Source organism: Rhamphochromis sp. 'chilingali' (assembly GCF_963969265.1).
Source record: "Rhamphochromis sp. 'chilingali' genome assembly, chromosome: 14".
NCBI classification, from domain to species: domain Eukaryota; kingdom Metazoa; phylum Chordata; class Actinopteri; order Cichliformes; family Cichlidae; genus Rhamphochromis; species Rhamphochromis sp. 'chilingali'.
In genome coordinates this window covers 16,214,340-16,235,349 of record NC_137941.1, presented here as the reverse complement: position 1 = coordinate 16,235,349, position 21,010 = coordinate 16,214,340, and the positions used below count along the sequence as shown (strand labels likewise).

General features: G+C 38.5%; 1 protein-coding gene across 6 annotated transcripts in view; it reads right to left on the bottom strand.

The window, feature by feature from the left end:
* The window catches only part of xirp2b (xin actin binding repeat containing 2b), a 33,331-nt gene extending 12,558 nt beyond the window's left edge, over positions 1-20,773 (bottom strand). Inside the window, exons 1-6 of one of the 6 annotated variants that reach the window (XM_080902481.1) lie at positions 5,174-5,490; positions 2,893-3,055; positions 2,217-2,345; positions 1,464-1,553; positions 1,108-1,165; positions 922-1,010 (exon numbers count right to left, since the gene is read on the bottom strand). In XM_080902481.1, the coding sequence (XP_080758607.1) occupies positions 922-1,010; positions 1,108-1,165; positions 1,464-1,553; positions 2,217-2,345; positions 2,893-2,943 (417 nt within the window). In that variant the 5' untranslated portion in view covers positions 2,944-3,055; positions 5,174-5,490. Of the gene's footprint in view, positions 1-921; positions 1,011-1,107; positions 1,166-1,463; positions 1,554-1,761; positions 1,836-2,216; positions 2,346-2,830; positions 3,056-5,173; positions 5,491-20,626 lie in introns of those variants that run through there. The other 5 variants (XM_080902482.1, XM_080902483.1, XM_080902484.1 and 2 more) reach the window with 5 other exon arrangements.
* Between the last annotated feature and the right edge of the window lie 237 nt (positions 20,774-21,010).

The following is a 21,010-nucleotide window of genomic DNA, read 5'->3' as shown; positions in this document are numbered from 1 at the left end:
CAATTGGACCTAAAAAGTGACTGGGTTCCCATATTGTCAGGGTCAAGGGGGGTAAGTCTTTCCTTTAAATTGGCATGATTTCGTATATATAAATTACCCTTGACCGAGTTGTGAAACTACACAGCAGACTGACAGTTTACTAAAATAAATGGAACTGTGTGATGTTCATCTTTTTTTTTTCCCTTAAGCATAGGAATCACTAAGAAGAGTTAATGCTATATCTAAAGATGTTAAATCAACCACCTTCTCAGTACTATTATCAATATTTTGACCAAAAATATTCTATTTTGCTAATATTTTTTTTAGCAACTGTCTCTCCCTGTAGTGTTATAATGTAGTGACAGAGTCTGTCACTGCCACACTGGATTCTGGTTCCTTCAACTTAAACATGGAGATGTATGCAGGACTGCAGCATTTCTGCAGATCTCCTACAGCAGTTATTTGCCTCAGTGCTTACTGATTATGCAAACAGAACTTTTCCTACTGCTGTTGCTTCATATTAAAAATATTCAAATGGCCAAAATCTGCAGACTTTTATTGCCTTGTCACATTATTCATTTAATATGTCAAGAATACAAGATCATGTTTATTTTCTGCAGTTCTCGACAGCAGATCAGTTCTAAGCATTTAAAGAATAAAGGCAGAAACTCCAGTGGTATGTTGCGGGAGTGAGACTGTATACCTCCAACCCCTTGCAGAGCCTTACTGTCATTGGTGTTTGTTTGTTTACATTTAAATAAATAAACATATAAAGTAATGCTTCCATTGTATTTTTGACAATTAAACAGCCCAACCTGTAGAATTACACAGCTTTAACTTCATGTAACTTTAAAAAATGTAACAGTTCCAAGTTCCAATTAAACAGTCCAAAGTAAAGATTCCTTAATTTCATGTTCTTAATGGTTAAGTGCAAATCATTACCTTAATTGGTTTTTGTGGCGCGGCCTCTTCTATTGTTTTTTCAAAGTGATCCCTCAGTTCTTTTGTTGTGTACCTGGGAAAATCCTCTTCTAAAAGTCAGCACAGCCAAAAACAACAAAGGCAAGGTTTTAATCAGCACAGTAGTGACAGCTGATACAGAAAAGCCTATAGAAAAAGCATTACTACCTGTTTCATTTTGATGGTTTTCATAAGTGGATGCCAAGTTGTTGTCGCTATATGACACCTGTGAGCAATTAAAATGGGAACGGGTAAAGAGAAATTAGGGGGGAAACTGCACAGAGATAGACAGAAATGTAATAAGTGAGCATCATCCTTCACATCCTGCACATTTTTCCACTAAAAATAATGTTTTTAATCTCTGCTCAAGCTGTTAAAGACTACTAAACACACATTTATTAAACCAGTCAAACTGATTTCTATTAGTTACAGTTTTTACTCAACAAAGCAATCAATGAGTTTAGATCATTAGCGAGCCTTATTGCACTGCCTGCAAGAAAACAGTGAGTGGAATTATTATTTACCATCATTTCTTGATTGAAATTTAGCTGCTGACTGCCTGGGAGGACCTGTCTGGTGTCACTTGACTCTGTCACCTCTGAATGGGACATTTCCTGTGAAGAGAAAGGGCATGGCATTCAAACAAGGTGAAACTGTGCGCATGCCACATGTACACACATCTACATGAATATATGTTTGTCCTTGTCATGGCCACAGATGTGACTTGACTCCATTCTAATTCCACTACAACTCCATCCAACCAGAGCATAATAGCACACAACTGTATACCATGCAGAGAAGATGTTGGACCAGATTGCTTACTGCACTTTCAAATGATGAATCACAGATGGAGGCAAGATGACAAAGAATGTGCCAAGCTGTTCGCTCATGCTCTTCTATAGCAAAAAAAAGAAGAAAAAAAATCCATTGCTTTGCAAAGTTTCTAAGTTTCTATCTAGCAAAACGAGCTACAGCATAAGTGAAAATGCCCGGGAGGTTTTCATGGAAGCTGTTAAAAATGTCAAGCAGTGTCTGTAACTTAAGCCCACACACTTTGGTACTCGTGCAACAAGAGATACTAAGAGCCTCACTGTTAACATTCAGTCTGAATTTTGAATTTTTACTTGCAAAGTTCCTCATGCAGTGATGCAGATGGAAAACGGAAACAGCTCAGGTCAGAGAAAATGTTCTAATGATTTAATCATAGGCATTGCTTTCATGCTTTTTGTATCAGCCTGATGAAAGTAAAGTAATGCTTTGTTCTGCGTAATGTGTACCTGCACGGTTCTGTGATGGAAATGAAACTGGGTTACATTATGTGATGATGCAGTTTCCTGGGTCTCAAATTGTTTCCTCACACTTGCAAGTCCCCCAGGCAGGGAACAGACCCCCAACTCCTCCATGACCTAATGAAGCAGGAAATATCGTTAGCTGCCTCCACTTCTACATGACCTGAAATCAAACGGCTGCTTAATAGGGTTATTCTGTCTGGCATGCATGCAGCACAGACTGCCGTCAAACATGGTGTAGCTAATGCGGTTTGCTTTTTGTGTCTGCAGACACACGCAAAGGCGGGCACAAACTTATGTTCTGTTTATGTAATTGTTTTAGAATGGCATGACAATTTGTGAAAGCTTTTGCCAAGTAAAGCAAACAATAATACTGCATTTCTTGAACATTTTTTCTATAGTAAGCCTTGCAATGGCAGTCTCATGTTTCCACTCTATTTATAAATGTTTGCACTGGTCTTTCACTAATATGGCATGGCATCACCAATGATAATGGTGGGAATACCAGCTCAGTGCAGCACAGTCAGCTTGAGACTCTCCAACAAGAAAGCAAAAAAAGCAATACAACTGACTACAGAATCGTAGTTTCTAATTACGCATACCGCATGGTCTGTCAGGTACTATAGCTACATGCTGATACATGTCCATGCAGAAGCTGAAGTACCCCGCTGGGGATGGTGTTGTCTGCCCGCTTGGAGACAGTTGCCTGGTACATGGCCTCACACTTGACCGGTGGGATGACCTCTGAGTCCACAGAGCGAATCCCGATTCCTCTGGTTTAAATCTTACAGGAAGTCCTGCCCCGGTTAAAACTTTGCTGCCAGCAGCTAAGGCACAAGAAGCCAACTGTTTAAGAATTTGCTATTTGTGTGTTTTATTTGCTGTCATCAAATTATTAAAGGATAACATGACATCACAGTGACGCTACAAAAAATTCAGTTAAAGCATTATTAAAAGTATCTAAAGCTTTGATGATTGTCCTGTCATTTGTGCATAAAGAACAAGAGTTTGGGTATAAATATACAAATTTAAGTTGTATATAAATGGATTATATATTGATCTTCTAGGAAATATTGTACAAGTATTTCCAACTGAAAGCACATAAAATCATTCATTTGTAAATATATTCTTGGCGACAACAGGGGACTGCTACGATGCAGGTGGTGCTCCCACAAATGACGTCCTTTAAAACATTTGCACACCTGTTGCCTGACATCAAGTTGGTGGATGTGCAGGATTTATTTAAAAGGAAATAAACAGCTCTACAAAGTGGATTTCATCATCATGCTTTGCTGTCATGTTGGCCCATGGCTCCTGAGTGGAACAGAAATGAAGTGTACCTCAGGTGTATGGTGGTGCATTGAAATGGTCACTTAGATCTCAATGAATTTTTAAGAGGATCATAAGCAGAAAAGTTAATGTATCTTTTAATTAATGAACTGCCCCCCTTTAAAAGCACTTACATTATTCATCAGGTCAAAACAGGAGTGCAACATGAGTGCGCTGGAGCCCTGTTAGTTATTATTATGTATAACCTGGTAACTTACAAATGTTTTATATTGGGAACGTTATTAGCCTCCAGAAACCAAATAATAAATTGAACATAGCAACGCTGCTGAAAAGAGCATCCCTTCTATGTCTGGGACATAGAAAGCATTCACACCTCATTTCTGTGGATGTGGAAATAAGAAGGATAGATTTTGCATTTTTATAGCTGTACAGTTGAAAGTACAACATCAAAATATTCATATAATGACCAATTACTAACAATGGAAGTTGAAATAACACTAACAACACAAAGATTTTGCTTTTATGAATTATGATTGTATAAGCATCCTATTCTAATAACTATATCCACACATTTCCTAAGTATCTCTTATTCAAGTCCCAAGCTCCAGAGAACAGGAATTCAGATATGCAAGCTCAATAGTGGGCTGACAAACTTCTTTATGGTAATCTGTGAGTAAATAACTAAATATCATTGCATTTTTTAATGACTAGTTTTTCCATTAGCATATTTGTTTATTTTCCCTGCTGACTATTTTTGATCTGTAGCTCACCAGTCTACTATTTTAGCCTTGGAGGAATGTTAACATGTAAATGAGCTAGTGCATTAAAAATACTTTTAAATTAGGCTATTACTGTTACTTCAAATCTCAATTTATAGCATTTAAACTGAAAAAAAAAAAAAAACAGAACAAAACAAACAAAAAAACCCACTGAAATACCTCCAAGGCCATAGACCCATTGACTCTCAATCACTACGGTATAGGAACAAAAAATTTGTAGAAAAAACATGCTTAGGCTATCTCATGACACTGACTGAGAGCTCAAATAACAAGAAAGTGAAGTAATCTCGGCGCCGTGCAAAAATAAATCACGCCTATTTTAAACTTAAGTGTGATGGGTCGTGTTTCTCTTTGAAATATAGAGGAAAGCTATGGGGGACGCGATTTTCCTTTACAAAAACATCAAGATAAACCATATATACACATCAGTGTATGCCCAACTACTCGTCAGTATTCCCTTTTTTCATCACTCAGCTGGCGACATATCTCCTAGAGGGTTGGCCTTGGTACAAACAGCTTAGCAGCTCAGAGTTTGGTCTCTTTGGAATTAGTTAAAGTAATGAATGTATACTCTCCTCGAGCTAATAAAAAAAAATCCTCAGCGTTAATTCAGCATTTTAGTCACGGTTTGATTTATATTTTGGCCCAGTGTCCTGTATTTTGAGTGAAAAGGTGCTCAGCATGAAGGCAATATTGATGTGTTGAATCAAACAAACACAAATCCATAGTTTCCTCTGCAGGTATCAAAAAGACAACAATGTAACAATGTTCTGTATCACATAAAAGTTTTTATGCATTCAGAATTTCTTAAGTCAAAATCAATCATGTATTCATTCCACATACACAAATACCTCCCCGAGACTGCTCATTACCTACCAGAGAAGGAAGATGGTGAATTATAAACACAATAAAATAAAAACTCAGCAAGTAAAATCCCAAAGGAAAGGCCACTGCACCCTCGGCATGCGGGGTCTGTCCAACCCAAAAGCAAATCCCAGTCAGTGATGGAGACCAGCTCCAGTATTATGTGTTCACTTCTGTCCAACAAGCAGATAGTGACAGCTGATTTTATTTTAGACCCTCCGCCCACATGCAAAGGATGGACCTGGGGTTTTTTTTTGGGTTTTTTTAGAGAGTGAGGCCTCCAAGCCTCCCATGTCAAGTCCCCCCCCCCCCAAAAAAAATCCATATGGAAATACTTCCTGTGACTCCCCTGCCGATGCTTGGGTACTAATAAATCAGGTCACCCTGGTTTCATCATCATCATCACTTTGTATTAGAGTGCACTGCATACTCCAGCAGCTGCCACCGCCTGTCATGATACGCAGAATTATGCACAGACAAATCCACAACAAATACGTGGAGGATCTCTTATTATTCACTGCTCCTGATAATCCCGCAGCGCGATGCAAAGTGGATGTCAGGCAGGTGCAAATTCAAGTGACAGTTAAACGGTGTTGAAATGTGTTGGCCATGCGCTGTGCTTTGCGGTTGGTCTGAAATAGGGTCAGTGATGTAATGCTATTTGTTAAGGTAAGGAGGGTTAAGGAGGCCATAAATACGACAGGAGACACCTCTCATCCCACCAGCTCATCTCGTTTGGCCAAGCTGCAGACGGTGGCGCCAGCCTGACTGGTACTTGTGGATGGTGGGTCAGAGTTTGAGACCATCACGACCCTCTTCATGCTCAGCATGTGTAACTCACACCTGCAATTCCAACCAGCTGTTTTTTAAAGAGACACTCTTGGTTCTTGCTTCCACAAAATCACACAAGAAATGTCCAAAATAAATGTGTTTTTAAATCAATTTTTCAGTGCGGCTAATATGATAGTAAAGTTGCATCTACTCCCAGATGTTCACTGTCAGATCTTGAAAAGAGCGAGAAAGGGCTACGAGAGAATCTGAGAGATATTTCAAGGTCTCCTGTTCTTTTCACGATGACCCTGATTTATTCAGCTTGAAGTCATGTCTCTGTGATCCATAGCAGGGTTAAGTCATGCAGTGAGAGGAAAAGGAAAGGAAGCATATTAAACTCCACCTCTCTCTCACACACACACACATGCGCACAGGAAGAATTGACAGCACTGGCAAATAGAAGCGATTTTTACCCGAAACTACAGGATTTTACATGTTAAGAAGAAAGAAAGAAAGACGGACACTTTTTTGGCTGTAGAACAGTTCAAACCGAGTCCACGTGTCTCCAGAATAAATAGATCAGTGTAAATTGATAGAGTCTCTTTTGCTACAGAAAGTCCTCACAAACACTTTGTACAGTAAATGGACAGCATTTACTATGTCTGTGTTTACAACAAGTGCTGGAAGACACTTTGAACAAATGAAAAAATGTAGAAATTCTGTGAGTGTTTGTTGCTGATCATACTTTTCTTCCGCCGTGAAAATAAATCATTCAGGTGGGATCGTAGCCATTTCCAGCTGTACGGTACTTGTTTTTGAGTAGTGTGGCAGATGAGGCTACAAATTCCCGTGTTATTCAGTATAGCACCAACAGATTAAATCTTAAATCTGATCCAGTCTAATCCAGTCTGCCCTGGTGCATAGCCAAAACAAGACATGTGCAACTGTTCAGGTCCGTGGGCATCAACTCAAAGTATACAGATATATACGTGAACATGGGGAAAGTGAGTAGTAACTTGGGATGTTGCACAGACTTGACAAAAACGAATAATTTACATGCAACAAAGACAGACTAAGTAAGTGAACGCTCTCATCTTTCTGAAAGACTTACATCAACATGCCCTTAAGCAAGGCACTAAACCACTGGCTGCTTCCTCTTGAGAAGTGGCACCTCGCCAACACAAGTGTTTGGTGGAGAGCTTTAAAGTGTGAATTTGTAAACCTCTCTGCTCTTGCAACTACTCACCCAGGCTGTTGCTGTAAATATCTTTGAGCTTTTTGTCACAGTGCCTGATTAAATAAGTGAGTGGCCCAGAGGAAAAGCCTCTGAGCTGTTTACATTGCAAAATTTAATTAGATTCCTGAAACAAAGAAAATGTCACACTCACAAAGGCTGACAGACATTTCTGTCTGATGTACTGTGCGACGCCTATACTGAAGCGCTTTTTGGTTTCAGATGATCTGAAGACTGTAAAAACGTAATGTCATAGCCAGATCACGGCTTTATTTATTTAACAATACGAACACAAATATCTACAGCAAATGTGACAAAATGTGACCATAAATCCTCAATCAAAGCGGTTTCCTGTGTGGTAAATAGTGTGACAAATCTAAGCAAATATAATACACAGAAAGCACTTTCAGATTTTATTGCAATAATTGTATTGCAAACAGCCCTTTGCCATTTTATAGATTTTATTTTTATTTTATAGATTGCATCAAGAAATGTGCAGAAATCTGCTCTTGCTAATTAAGAGATGTTATGACTCATAAATTTGCAACAATATATCTGCATATGTAGCAGTGAATTATGACATTTACTACGAATTTCCTTTTTTTTTTATTGCTCTATGCTACGCAGCTGCTGATAAATATGCATACGTCTCATCTGTACCATGTGGTTTCATCCATAACTTGGATCATTTGGATGGCACTTATTTCACTGTATTCTGTAAGAATATTGAAACCAGTGTTTTCATTTTGATCCTCTCTCCAGTCTTGGTGTAGCTCACATCAGTGAGCGCTGCATGCCGACCACAGGCTGGTGGCACCATGGGGTGCATGACAATGAGCCACATCTCCGTCAGATGCCATTAGAAGTGAGCCTATGAAAAGATTCACACACTTACAAAGAAAAGCCTTTTATCCTGGTCCAGATTTCCTTTCTTTTTTTTAACTAGCTTCCCATTTAGAGTGATGAATAGGACTGCCTCCATAGCCACGAAATTAGGAATGTAAACTACTGTAGCTGTCTGGCTAAAAGTACACCAGTTGTCGGTGTTTTGTGATTTTTCTTTTTCCTTTTTAAATGATTTGCTTTGATTTGCTCTGTCATCACAAGACACGTGTTATAGCGCAGTAAGCAGAAGCTGCGATGAGGGATGCAGACCTTAAGCAGAAAATGCCTAAAAGATGATGTCAGGTTTGATAGGCCATATTTTAAGAAACCATCTGAGCTCTGAGAGTCCTGTACACTGTGGTGTCATGTAGAGTAGCAGCAGCTTTGCGAACCTCCCGATAGTCGCTGCTCTGTGTGTGGCTGCCTGTGCTACACACAGATAGTATCACTCTTTTGACTGCAGGCCACCTGGTAACGCTGATGGAAGCCACACACTAGTCCAGCCTATCAGGGACACTTAAAAATAAAATGGCTAGTTTACAAAAAGCTATAATATAAGGAATGGTGATGACGAGGGATGGAAAATGATCTTTATTATTCCAATCAGCAAATTATAATGTTTAAATTGCACTCTTTTCAATCTGGACTGAGTAGTGCAGGAGTAAAACAATGTAAACAATGTGTCTTTGACACACGTTGTTTATTGGTGGCAGACAGAGGCTGCCAAATATGAGAGCAAGATATTTGTTTTTTATCAGAGAGACTTTCATCTTTGACAACCAAGGTCTCTTACAGGCCACAAAACATTGCACAACTTAATTTATACCAGGCGCACAGCACACCCACCACCCAGCTCTTTGTATTTCCTTTGGTTTGTCCTTAAAAACTATGAAACATTGGCAACTGAAAACAAAAATTATTGCAGTTTTTTTTTAATCTGACTTTTTCAGATCAATGTCCACAAGGCTGCAGGTCCTGATGGCATCCCCGGGCGTGTTCTCAGAGCGTGTTCTGAGGAGCTTGCAGGAGTGCTTCCTGTAGATGTAGGACATCTACAGGAAGCGGTGTCTGAAAAGGGCTGGGAAAATCATCAAAGACCCCAGTCACCCATCACATGGACTCTTCACCCTCCTGCCCTCTGGGAGGCGCTACAGGAGCCTCCGTACTAAGACCTCCAGGTACCGGAACAGCTTCTTCCCCACAGCTGTCAGACTCCTGAACTCTGCCTCCTGACATCTGACCCACGTTAACACATGGACTGGACATACACACACCCACAACCAGCTACACACACAATGGACAACTGTACCCTCATACACACAATAATAAGATGGACTGAACCACCACTCACAACCACTAGCACTTTATGTAGCCTCTGCAGAAATTATCCACATATTTCACTTATCTTAACTGCACTACTGTATAATTCTGTGTAAATAATCATTCTGTACAATTCGATAATTTTTAATTCTACAACTGTTTATAACTTGCATAGTTCACATTTCTGTATAGCTGTATAGCTCATATTTCTGTATAGTTTTTCATATTTATATCCTGTTCATAGCTTGTACTCACTACAGCCTGTACATACTTACAGTTATAGCATATTCATAACATACTTCATACCGTGTACATTATAACATACCATAATAGACCCATTTCTGTAATATACTCACACATCTATGTTATTGCTAATATATATTTGTAATACATCTATATCATGGCTAAAGCACTTCTGGATGGATGCAAACTGCATTTCGTTGCCTTGTACCTGTGACATGTGCAATGACAATAAAGTTGAATTCTATTCTATTCTATTCTATTCCCTTTCAACAAGTTAGTGTGCAGTCATGATATCATGTCTCTGAGACTTCCTAGGCACCGCAGTACTGAGCCTAAATCACCAGTGACACAGTAACACCAAATTAGCTAGTTATAATAGAGTCTCGAGTATATCTTAGTTGCAAATTTGAATTGAGTAAACGTTATAAACTGGTAGGTGCTGGAAACATTCCTTGGAGAGAGTGGTCCATATTGCTATGATAGCATCACACAGTTGCTGCAGATTTGTTGACTGCACATCCATGAATCACCTGTTGCACAACATCCCAAAGGCAGTAATAATACTCTGGTATGCTGTGTTGTTTAAATGGTGCTCAGTTGTTACTAAAGGCCAAGAAAATATCCCCCACACCATTACAACACCAGCAGGTTGAATCATTGATAAAAGCAAGGTTAGATCCATGCTTTCCTGATGCTTATGCCAAATTGTGACCCTATCATCCAAATATCACAGGAAAAATCAAGACACATTTGACCAGGCAACATTTCTGTTTCCTGTTTTTAGGTGACAGAAGTGGCACAAAGTAAGGTCTTCTGTTGCTGTCCATCTGTTTTAAGGCTGGGCATGTGCATTCAGAAATGCTCCTTTGCAAACATTGGTTGTAACAAGTGGTTATTTCAGATACTTTGGCTTTCCTACCAGCTTAAAGTAATCTGACCATTCTCCTTTGATCTCTGGCATTAAAAATGCATTTTTGCCCAAAGAACTGCTAAGAATCTGCAAACTGCAAAAAAATCCTAGTAGATCAGCGGAGTCTGAAATACTCAGACCAACCTGTTTTCCAACAACAACCATACCACATTCATATTTCTTCCCTATTCTGATTCTCTGATTAGATATTTGTGCTAACGAGCACTTAAAGATGTGTACCTAATACAGTGGTTGGTGTGTGTATATGAAAAGCATGTGACCATAGTTAGTTCTGTCAGGAACACTACTGTCAAAATCAGTCTGTTATTACCATCAGCAGTTCAAGATTCAAGAGCAAAGGTCTTTATTCAAAAATGTCATTTTCGTTATGTAAACCCAATGAAAATGATATGACATTGATTAAATCGAGCACAGCATTAAAAGTAGAACCCAGAGGAAGGATGCAAAGCAGCTTGCAGATGCAGCAGCAAACCACGCAGCATGCCCTATATGAGTTCTGCCAGTCTGTGTGGGCCATTAGTATGCAGTATGATGTAGTATTCAAGAAGCAACAAGCCAAATGTATCAGATTTTTAACTTGCTGTCACATTATAGAAAAGGAAATCATCAAAAACAGTTATATTACTTGGGAATGAGCCACAAGTAAATGATCAAAACTCATTTTCTGTCATGTTATCCCTGATCTACCTGCAGTGTGCAACTGTTGGTGTCTTATCACTACTGTTATTTATTATTATTATTATGTGAAGTGAACTTTTTCATGGTGCTGTGCTGGTACGGCTATAAAATGCCTGGATAACCCACGAATGCTTTTTAAAAACAGACACATTAATGGCTGTAATGAGGAGTGATACATGAATTGTTAATGAGAAGCAATGAATCAGAGGTTGAAGAGCTTTTTCTAGGAAACAAGGCAAGTTCTAATTCTCAGACCTGCATAGACTTACACACAGCACATACAAGATATTCATAGATTTGTAATTTTACTTTTTCAAAAAAGCAGATGAAACACTCTACAGGAGTAGATAATTATAATGGACACAACAATCTTTCATCTTATCTTTATCTTTCAGATAAGAATATGCATACTTCTTTATCTTTATGTATATGCTCTTAAGGGGGACAACAGAATTACAGCAGGGAGGATAGGGTATAGTGGTTAACTGTTAAACGGCACCAGAGGGTTCAGAAATACCTCCTTTGGTTTTTAAACACTTTGCAAATTGAATAAGACCCTGGAGCTGCTACTTTTTTGGAAAATGGGGCAGAACAAGTCTGAAATCGAGTCATTGCCATCCTTTTGCTTCAAACCTACAGCAAGTAAACCTTCTCACACAAAACTCCACCTCACATCAACAAAGTTTAAAAGCTGAAGTAGAATTTTTGTAATTTTTGTAAAGAAATACCAAACATGCTACTGCGTCATGGACAGAAGAAACAGAAAGCAGAGATCCTTGTGAGGCTTCTTCCATCAGATCAAAATGAATCTTTCCTAAATGTCTTCAACATTTCTATGCTTACTTTCAGGCTGACACTGTGATCTCATATCTCTCCAGCTACCACTCTCATGAAATAATGCAAAAGCTTCTGCTCGGTGCATAAATAAAGATCATCTTTTCTACCTGCCATGCCAACATGTCTATTTTTTGACATTTTAGTGCTGCTCTGCACAGATTAGATGTTCATTTTGGACCTTGAAGTAGTTTATAGTATTGGGCAGGCAAAGCTTCCAAGACTCTATGTTTGTCCCTGATATATTTAGTTTGGTGTTGGGTCACTGGGTGCTGTAGAAAGGTGGTTTCCAACATCGCTAAATACCAGCAACACACACATAGTCAAAAAAAAGTGTGAAATATAACGTAAACTGAATGCTGTGGATCGGCTAGACATATCATTAACTTTCACTGTAAGCGCAATATCGCAGTAGCTTAATTGCAGTATTTAAATCAAGTAATTTCATGTTGCATCATCTAAACTAGAAGCAGCTTGGTAATGTCAATAATGTGTTGCAGGGATTGATAGCCTTTGGTTAACACTCAAAATAAAACACTTATTTACAGCCATCAGCTATAAACAGAGAAACCCTTAAATGTTATATGACACATCCAATAAGCAGCTAAGAAATAAATGAAAATAAAATAGAGACCATTCTCAGAAATTGAAAAAAAGATACATTTATATAGAAAAAGGTCTTTTGAAAAATAACATTTTTGGGCTTTTTTCTAGGCGTTTATTTTATCAAACTTTTTTTTCCCAACTTTCTATGTCCTGAACTTTTTTACAGTCTGGCTTGTCCATATGCCACTTAGTCTGGTCTGATTTATAGAATGTTTTATTCTTGAAAACATGGAGAAAATTGAGTTTTTAGTGGCTGTTGACAGTATTTTTGGATTTATGGAGTGGTAAAAAGATATAGAAAAATCCCCTTTGTGCCACCAAAATGAAGCCTGGCTATATCCAATGCAAATTTTGATATGTAACAGCTCCCTTTCCAACTTTGTAATATAAAAATATACAAATCTCTTCAAATAAGTAATTATCCGAGAAAGTACGGGGATCTCCGTTAAAGATGTTACTGTATCCGTCTTTAGTGTCTCAGCTTAAGGTCCAACCTGCCTTTCAAACAAAACATTTAAACAAAAAAAATGTTTTAAAATTCCAGATTTAGACACATTGTATTGTTAAAAGGTGCACAATGCTCCAAGAGTTTGCAGATTTGTGCCTCCAGTCTTACAGCTGTTATTGTTTTCTGTACATCACAGAAGCAGGCTGAGCTGTTAGAGTTTGTGCCTCATAAGACACTGAAGACAGAGGGATTTCTGTGAAAGCTCCAATCTCTCATTCCCAGCTGTCCAAAGCTGGCCTTTAGGAAAAGCCTCATTGGAGGATATTGATGGGTGGAATAGAAGCAGCTCATGTGTGAATCTCTTAGAGAGGAAAGCATGATTTATGCTTCAGCTTTCTGTCCTCATTCATGTTCTCATCATTTCATGCACAATCGAAGCATAACTGTCTACACCTAATTTTAAATTTGCTTTAAAATTAGTTGCATTCAGCTTACTGAGCAGAAATATTGCTTTCTAAAATACAGTGAATGGATACATTTAAACTGCTTTGTATTTGGTTGTCTCACAGTAACAAAGGACAACTTTAGGCAGCTGCTAAGGAAAAATGCACATCAAACTGCGTGCAGCATCTTTCAGACTCTCCAAATGCTGTCATGTTAGTTTGTCCAAACATGTCCAAGGATTCCTTCTTTCTTACATGTTGACACCGAGGGAGTTCGCACGCTCATTAAAAAACAATGAAAACGCTGGGATGTCTGCAAAATAAACAGACACTTTACATAAGGCCGAGGTCTGTGATACACAGAGGCAAGTGTCTTCCCTGCAGCCAGCTTTCAGAGCGCCAGCCATTGAGAACAAAGAATAATGTTTCAAAGGACAATGTGTGTGTGTGTGTGTGTGTGTGTGTGTGTGTGTGTGTGTGTGTGTGTGTGTGTGTGTACGTGTAGGTGTGTGTGTGTACGTGTGTGTGTGTGTGTGTGTGTGTGTGTGTGTACGTGTGTGCACCGTGCATCCATATGTGTTTGTGTGTGATAATAATTGGATGTATGTTAATAAAGCAGCATGGCTGATGTTTCCTCATGAGCAAATGGCACAGGGAAAGCTTTGAGTTGTTCACGCTCCAGTAAAAGCGCAGACACACACACTCGCAGGCGCACGTGCACGCACATGCTCATGGGCACACAGATATGTCAGTGCATGCGCTCGCTGTGATGTCTTGGGACTTTCAGCACTGGGTCTACCAATCAGTCTGTCACTGACTTAACTGATGTTGACTAAACTAAAATGTTTACAGGTTAAATTAATTCAGTGGGCTAACATTGAGAAAAATTGTATCTGAGAAGACATTCATTCAATGTCCATTACATGGTCACTTTATTAGGTAAACAAACTAGTACCAGGTGGACTCTCTTTTTAGCCCTCAGAACTGCCTTGCTTTTTGTGCCATAGATTCAACAAAGTGCTGAAAGCATTCCTCTGAGGTTTTGGTCCATGTTCACACAGTTGCTGCAGATTTGTCAGCTGCACATGCATGATGCCAGTCACCTGTTCTACTATATCCCTATGGGGCTCTATTGGATTGAGATCCGGTGGCTGAGGAGGCCATTTGAATACAGTGAACTCACTGTTAAGTTCAAGAAACTAGTTTGACATTAATTGTATTTTGGACATGAGATGTTATCTTGCTGGAAGCAGCCAGCATAAGATGGACATAAAGGGATGCACATGTATGTGGCATTTAAATTATTCTCAGTTGGTAGTAAGGGACCCAAAGCATGACAAAAAATATCATCCTCACCATTACACTATTAACTACAAACAACTGATAGAAACCAGGGTGGATTTAAGTGTTTAAACCAAATTCAGGCAGCATTTTTCCAATCTTCTACTGCTTCATTTTGATGAGCCTGTACAAATTGTAGCTTCAGTTTCTTGTTCTTGCTGCTTCAAGGGTCAACGCATTTAGAGATGCTCTTCTCCATACCTTGGCCCTAATGAGTGGTTATTTGAGTCACCGCTGCCTTCCTTTCAACACCCAGGCACTTTATTGGTTATTCTCCTCTAACAGCTGGCATCAGAAAGACAATTTCACCAAGACAACTGCCACTTACTACATATTTTCTCTTTCTTTTTTGGTCCATTTTTATAAAACTGCCTCTGTCTTGATCATGTTGTGAATGTGTGTGTGAATGGGTGGATGACTGGATGTGTAAAGCGCTTTGGGGTCCTTAGGGACTAGTAAAGCGCTATAAAAATACAGGCCATTTACCATTTACAAAACCTTTTCCTCCAATTAGATAATAAAAATAAATACATTAACAGAAGAAAAACACACTGCAGCACAAAGCTTTTCTATTGTGCCTTCCCCTATGCAGAGGCTTAATATCTGGCTGGAATGCATTACAAATATTTCAACATGTTTGGGGCATGATCACCACCATCCATGAACTGGAGAAAGCTTTCAATAACCTCTAGTAGGACTCACCAGTTTCCCTTTAATGCAGTTTTACAATTGTTTTAAAAAAGGAAGATAATATTGAGGCACAAATTAAAAGACATTTTTGATAAATCCCGACCTTTTATTAAGAAACGCACCAGCAATGTAACAACTCTTTGTTTATGACTGACAGCAGATTACAGCAAACAAAAGAGAGAGGACTAAGAGAAGTACATACTAATTCTTCCCATTAGATCTGTGGTATCCAAAGGAGGATTATAAGGCATTACCAATTAAGTGACCTGGTTTCTTTTGAGGGTTACTCTTTAGAATGTTTTAAAATATTACCGTGACTGTGCTATTTTGCTTCACACACACTCTGAGACCCTTAACTTTTAAGTCGAAGAACCTGAAAAAAACAAAAACACTACAACACCAGAGGCTGGGACATTTTTTGCAGAGAAGACACATCATTAAAATCAAATAGCAAGTATGTGTTTCCTACAATGTGGGACTGTGGCAAATGGTGCACATGGTTCCTAAATGCCTCCACTCACTGCTGTCCATCATTTAGGGTATCAGGTTTCTGTCAACCTTTTCCCCATATCTGACAAGACTTTGTTCCTTAACCTTTGAAGCTCGGTGCAACCAACACAGATGAATAGCTGAAAAACAGAAGTAGAAAAATCCAGTGGTAAAGATCTTCACATGCTATTTTGACAAATCCTGCCTGAAGGAAACAACAATCCAGGCGGACAAATGTTGACATGTTTCGATAACAGAGCTGAAAATTGTTCAGGGAAACCATGATATTTTATTCCGGCTGATTCACCTGCAAATGTCCAAATGCTTTTCACGAATGAAAAGTGTGAAATAAGATGACAATGACACATTTAAATTTGCGAAAATGCATAAGCAACATTCATAGCAACAGGACATATATTTAGCCCCTGCTTGTCCTATGACATAGTCATGCCTGACACCCAATCTCGGCACCAATAGCCACCACAGAAACTCAAAAAGACCTAAAAATAACTGTCTCAAGTGACAAAAGACTAACCGCCATGACTCAAAAAAGGGTGACCTACATTGCTGTCAATAAAATATTCAGTGCATTCAATTTTCTTCATATTGCAAATTTGTTCAAATCTCTATAGGTCTGAATCGAGAGAAGAGATTCTGTGGCAATCAGTGTGAAGTAAACAAAGTAATAGACTGCTTGGCTTTTACGTTTACTTTCATAATGAAAGTCTTGTTTAAAAAAAAAAACAGTTCCCCCACCGGGTTACACATTTATCAGTGAATATGGCTAAACATAATTCACTGTCTCCTCACGCAGATAATAGATGTAAAAGTTGGCATTTTTTGACAATGGTATTCATCTTCTGTGACTTCTGTCCCTTTTCCACTTGTCAACCCTTCCACACTCATCAGTCAGAAATCTATTTGCACACCATTTTTCCATCTCATACTGGTCACATTTCTCTCCTGCAAGCTGTTTCGAGGCCAAGCAGCTTAAAATCCCTCTTTCCATTCGTGTAGGCTATATATTCAGCAGCTCTCCAGCACTTGGATGAAGCCTGCTTAGTTAGTCATGCTCTTACTTAGTATGATGTGCTACACTCACATTAAAGAAGCAACAGTCTTGGGCACTCCAAAACTGAGCTGATTCCAAAATGTTCCCAGCATTTCTCCAAAACTTGTTGGCCGAGTGAAGAAGTGACTCTTGGGGAGTAAAATAGCTACAGAGGGCAGTGATGCTCTTATCTAAATGTTAATGATGACATTTCTACAAGAGTTCCAAAAGGCTTTCTTATGTCTCTTCAGCAGGGTTTCTCTGAAAATACTCTGATTTCGACACCGTTTCCTTGATTCAACATGGTTCTTTTAACACGGAATGAGTATTTTTTTGTACAAATTGAGATATTATTATGTATCCCAATTTGCTACACACGAATATACTATATGTCATATTGTTGAGCATGTTTGACTTTTTCCCCATTAACAAAATCCTAAAAGGCATTTTCCTTTGAGACCTAATGATGACCTACAAAACTTAACAATCTGACAATTTAATGGAAAAAAATATTTTCTATTGGCTACAATATGTGTGTATATATATATATATATATATACACACACACACACATATCCATATATATATATATATATATATATATATATATATATATATATATATATATATATATATATATATATATATATATATATATATATATAGATAGATATATATATATATATATATAGATAGATAGATAGATAGATAGATAGATAGATAGATAGATAGATAGAGATATATACATACACATATATCTATATATATGTATATAGATATGTGTGTGTGTGTGTATTTATGGGAAGAACTGGAAATGAAGTTAGATTTTTCAGCACTGCTGCAATGTGGTGCTGCCTAGTCAAGATCCTAAATGATATCATACAATATAATGCAATATAGTTATGAGATAATCTAATTTTTTTTAAACTGATGGCAAGTGAGCAGTATAAACATGTTGGCAGTGAATCCATATCCAGCAGACTGTATCAAGCTTTAGTTCTGCTCTGCAGTGTTTTGGGGGAAAGTCAAGAGGCAGCTTCTTCCCCAGCATCAATTACCTGACTTTCCACAGTGATTTATATTAACTGAAAATGTTTACAAAACACAAATGTCCATTATGCAAAAATATATCACGCTTAATTAATCTTTGCTGCAGCGAGAGTTATTTAATCAAAACACACATCAGCTTGAACTTAAAAGTAGAAAAAAAAACAAGCTCAAGGGAGTTTAATAATAGAGTCAGAAGATTTGCAGCCGAGTCATAGTCAATGTTTTATTCATGTTGCTTGAGAAGCACATCATCTTTATTTGGATTTAATACATTTCAGTCATTTATTTTTTCATTCATCATGCTGTGTTAAAGTGGGGCGACCAGTTAAAACAAAGCCTCCGCGGGTTTGTGTGCGTGTGTGGCGGGGTGGGTGTAATTGCTTTGCAATGTTTTAAAAGTTATGGGGAAAAACACTTGGCCAAATTGCATCATCCAGTGGAGGAGAACAGGAAAAACCTATGATAACAGATCTCTGCCATCCATGTGTGGTCTTGCCAGCCATCTTGTGGTAAATCACTGTTACTACAACATTTGATTCATGTGACATTTTCAGGGTCATGTGGCCTTGGGAGTCTTTTCCCACATACTTAAGAATAAACACAAAGAGACAGCTGCACAGCTAATGCGAGAATAAGATCAACTTGGGAAAAATGTTGTTCTCATAACTGTAAGGTGCTAGTTACTGAACCCTAACCATAAACACCCTTTTGGTTATACAACACTGACCCACTAAAGTATGCAGGATTTTGGAAACAAACTTCTATTACAGGACCAGGAAGTCTGCACATATATATCAGTTATTATACTGAATCTCATGCCTGTTCTCATCCAGTCTCAACACAGATGAGCCACATTTATATAAATCCAGCTAATCTGCTTTAGCAATAATTCAGATCCTACAGTTTCTTCCTACAATAGCAAGCCACACACAGTATAGTGTTAATCTGGTTCAGTTATTTATATAAAAGAGGAACTGGCAGCATGCTGTTAGATGACCTGAAAGATGTGAAAAATGTCAGTCCAAGAGGCTAGTACTCGACATGGCCCACATCTGTTCTCTAAATGTGGATTTAGCACCGTGCAGACATTAATTAGTAAAAGATAGACGGATGTGCTGTCATTCGAATTCATCAGGAGTCCACAGTGTTGGAATGTGACATGACTGGCTCCCACTCACTGCTAATCATGCATTTTTGTGCTCTGCTAGATTGTCTTCATCTATTAGAATCGCTCATGTTGGAGTGATTATGCTCATTGTTCTTCTCACAGTGTAAAATTACCGGGAACAATAGCATGCAATGAGAAGTTGCCATTACTCACATTTTACAAAATCATGTTAGCTGTAGGACATTCATCAGACCCGTTGTTTGGTATTGCCAAAACTAAAAGAGATTAAAAAATGAACTACTCTACATTTGTGCTCACTGTGCAGACACACTCCTGATATATGTATACAAGGCTAAAGTATCCAGGGTTGGATCTTACCACAGCCCTCTTAAGATATTGAGCTCCCATGTTTGTATTGGGAATCTATCATAATAAGGGCTGTCAGGTGGCACTGAATTATCATCAGTGTTAATTGGCATGCACAGGACATCACATGCTGAAAGCAAAGGAAACCTTATAAAGTTAAATAGTTTTGACCATCTGAGCATCTTGTTACATTTTGGATTCATGGGGCATTTAGATGACATCCAAACAGTTTATGAAGCATTCGATATGTTTTAGTCACATGGAGGCAGTAAGAAAGCTATAATCAGAACCGCAAAAATGGCATCCACGACTGAAAAATGTCACACTTTCACTTTCTCTACAGTTCTGTTTGGACATCCACTGAGTGCTGAGAAAAATATCTGACTCCTTAGCATCTAACTGCTCCTATGTTAGCCTGGCTAGTGCTCACTTTGCTATTTGGAGTTTTCTGTATGAGGTAGCATTCAGAAGCTTTATATAAGGTTTAAATATTATAAACTGTAGGCGGAACTGAACGGAACAAGTGAAAATTCATTCCTGAAGCACAAACAGCTCTTGTGTGTGTGTTTGTGAGTGTGTGTGTGTGTGTGTGTGTGTGTGTTGTCAGAAATGCACCTGTGGTGCCTTTTAGTTGAGTTTGCTACAAGCCTAACCATCTGCTACATAAATCTCAGATTTAAAATGATAATTTTAATTAAATGATCCCACATGTGGATTTCTATGACATTAGAAACAAATCTAATGCAACTAAGCACAGTATGTCAAGGTTACCCATTCCCTAAATCACATTCATTACTGAAAATAACTTGTGTACAGCAGTAGCAATAAATCCAACACTGACTGCATGGTATTAGCAATGTTTTACTATATCAGCCTTTGATTCCAAGTGGTAATTAGTACCAATAGAATGACCTGACACCATTATCAGCTTCACTGCATTCACAGGCACACATAAATAAATCAATAACTGTACTCACAGTTGGGGAAAGTGAAGTTGATGTTCTTCTCCCCAGTCCACCTTCCAATACTGAAGTCTCTTTAAATCAGACGTGTTTAAAGTTCCCTTTTAAAATAATTGATCGATTAGCGGGCCAGCAAGAGAAAGAGACAGGAAAGCGGTTGCTAGTCACTCCGGTCCATCTCTTGATTGAATTTCCAGTGTGGTGCAATTGTATCACCAGGTGCTCAAACTGCAGGAGGGAGTGGACACAGGTCACCACACTCGACAGGGTTCTACTTTATTTGCAGCCTTAGGGGCTTCTATCAGCAGCTTTATAAAGGCAGAGAATTGGCAGACTGTGCACAAAAGCTCTCTAGAGCTTTCTGAAGAAAGCTTCAGTTAATGTTTCTGGTACTACAAA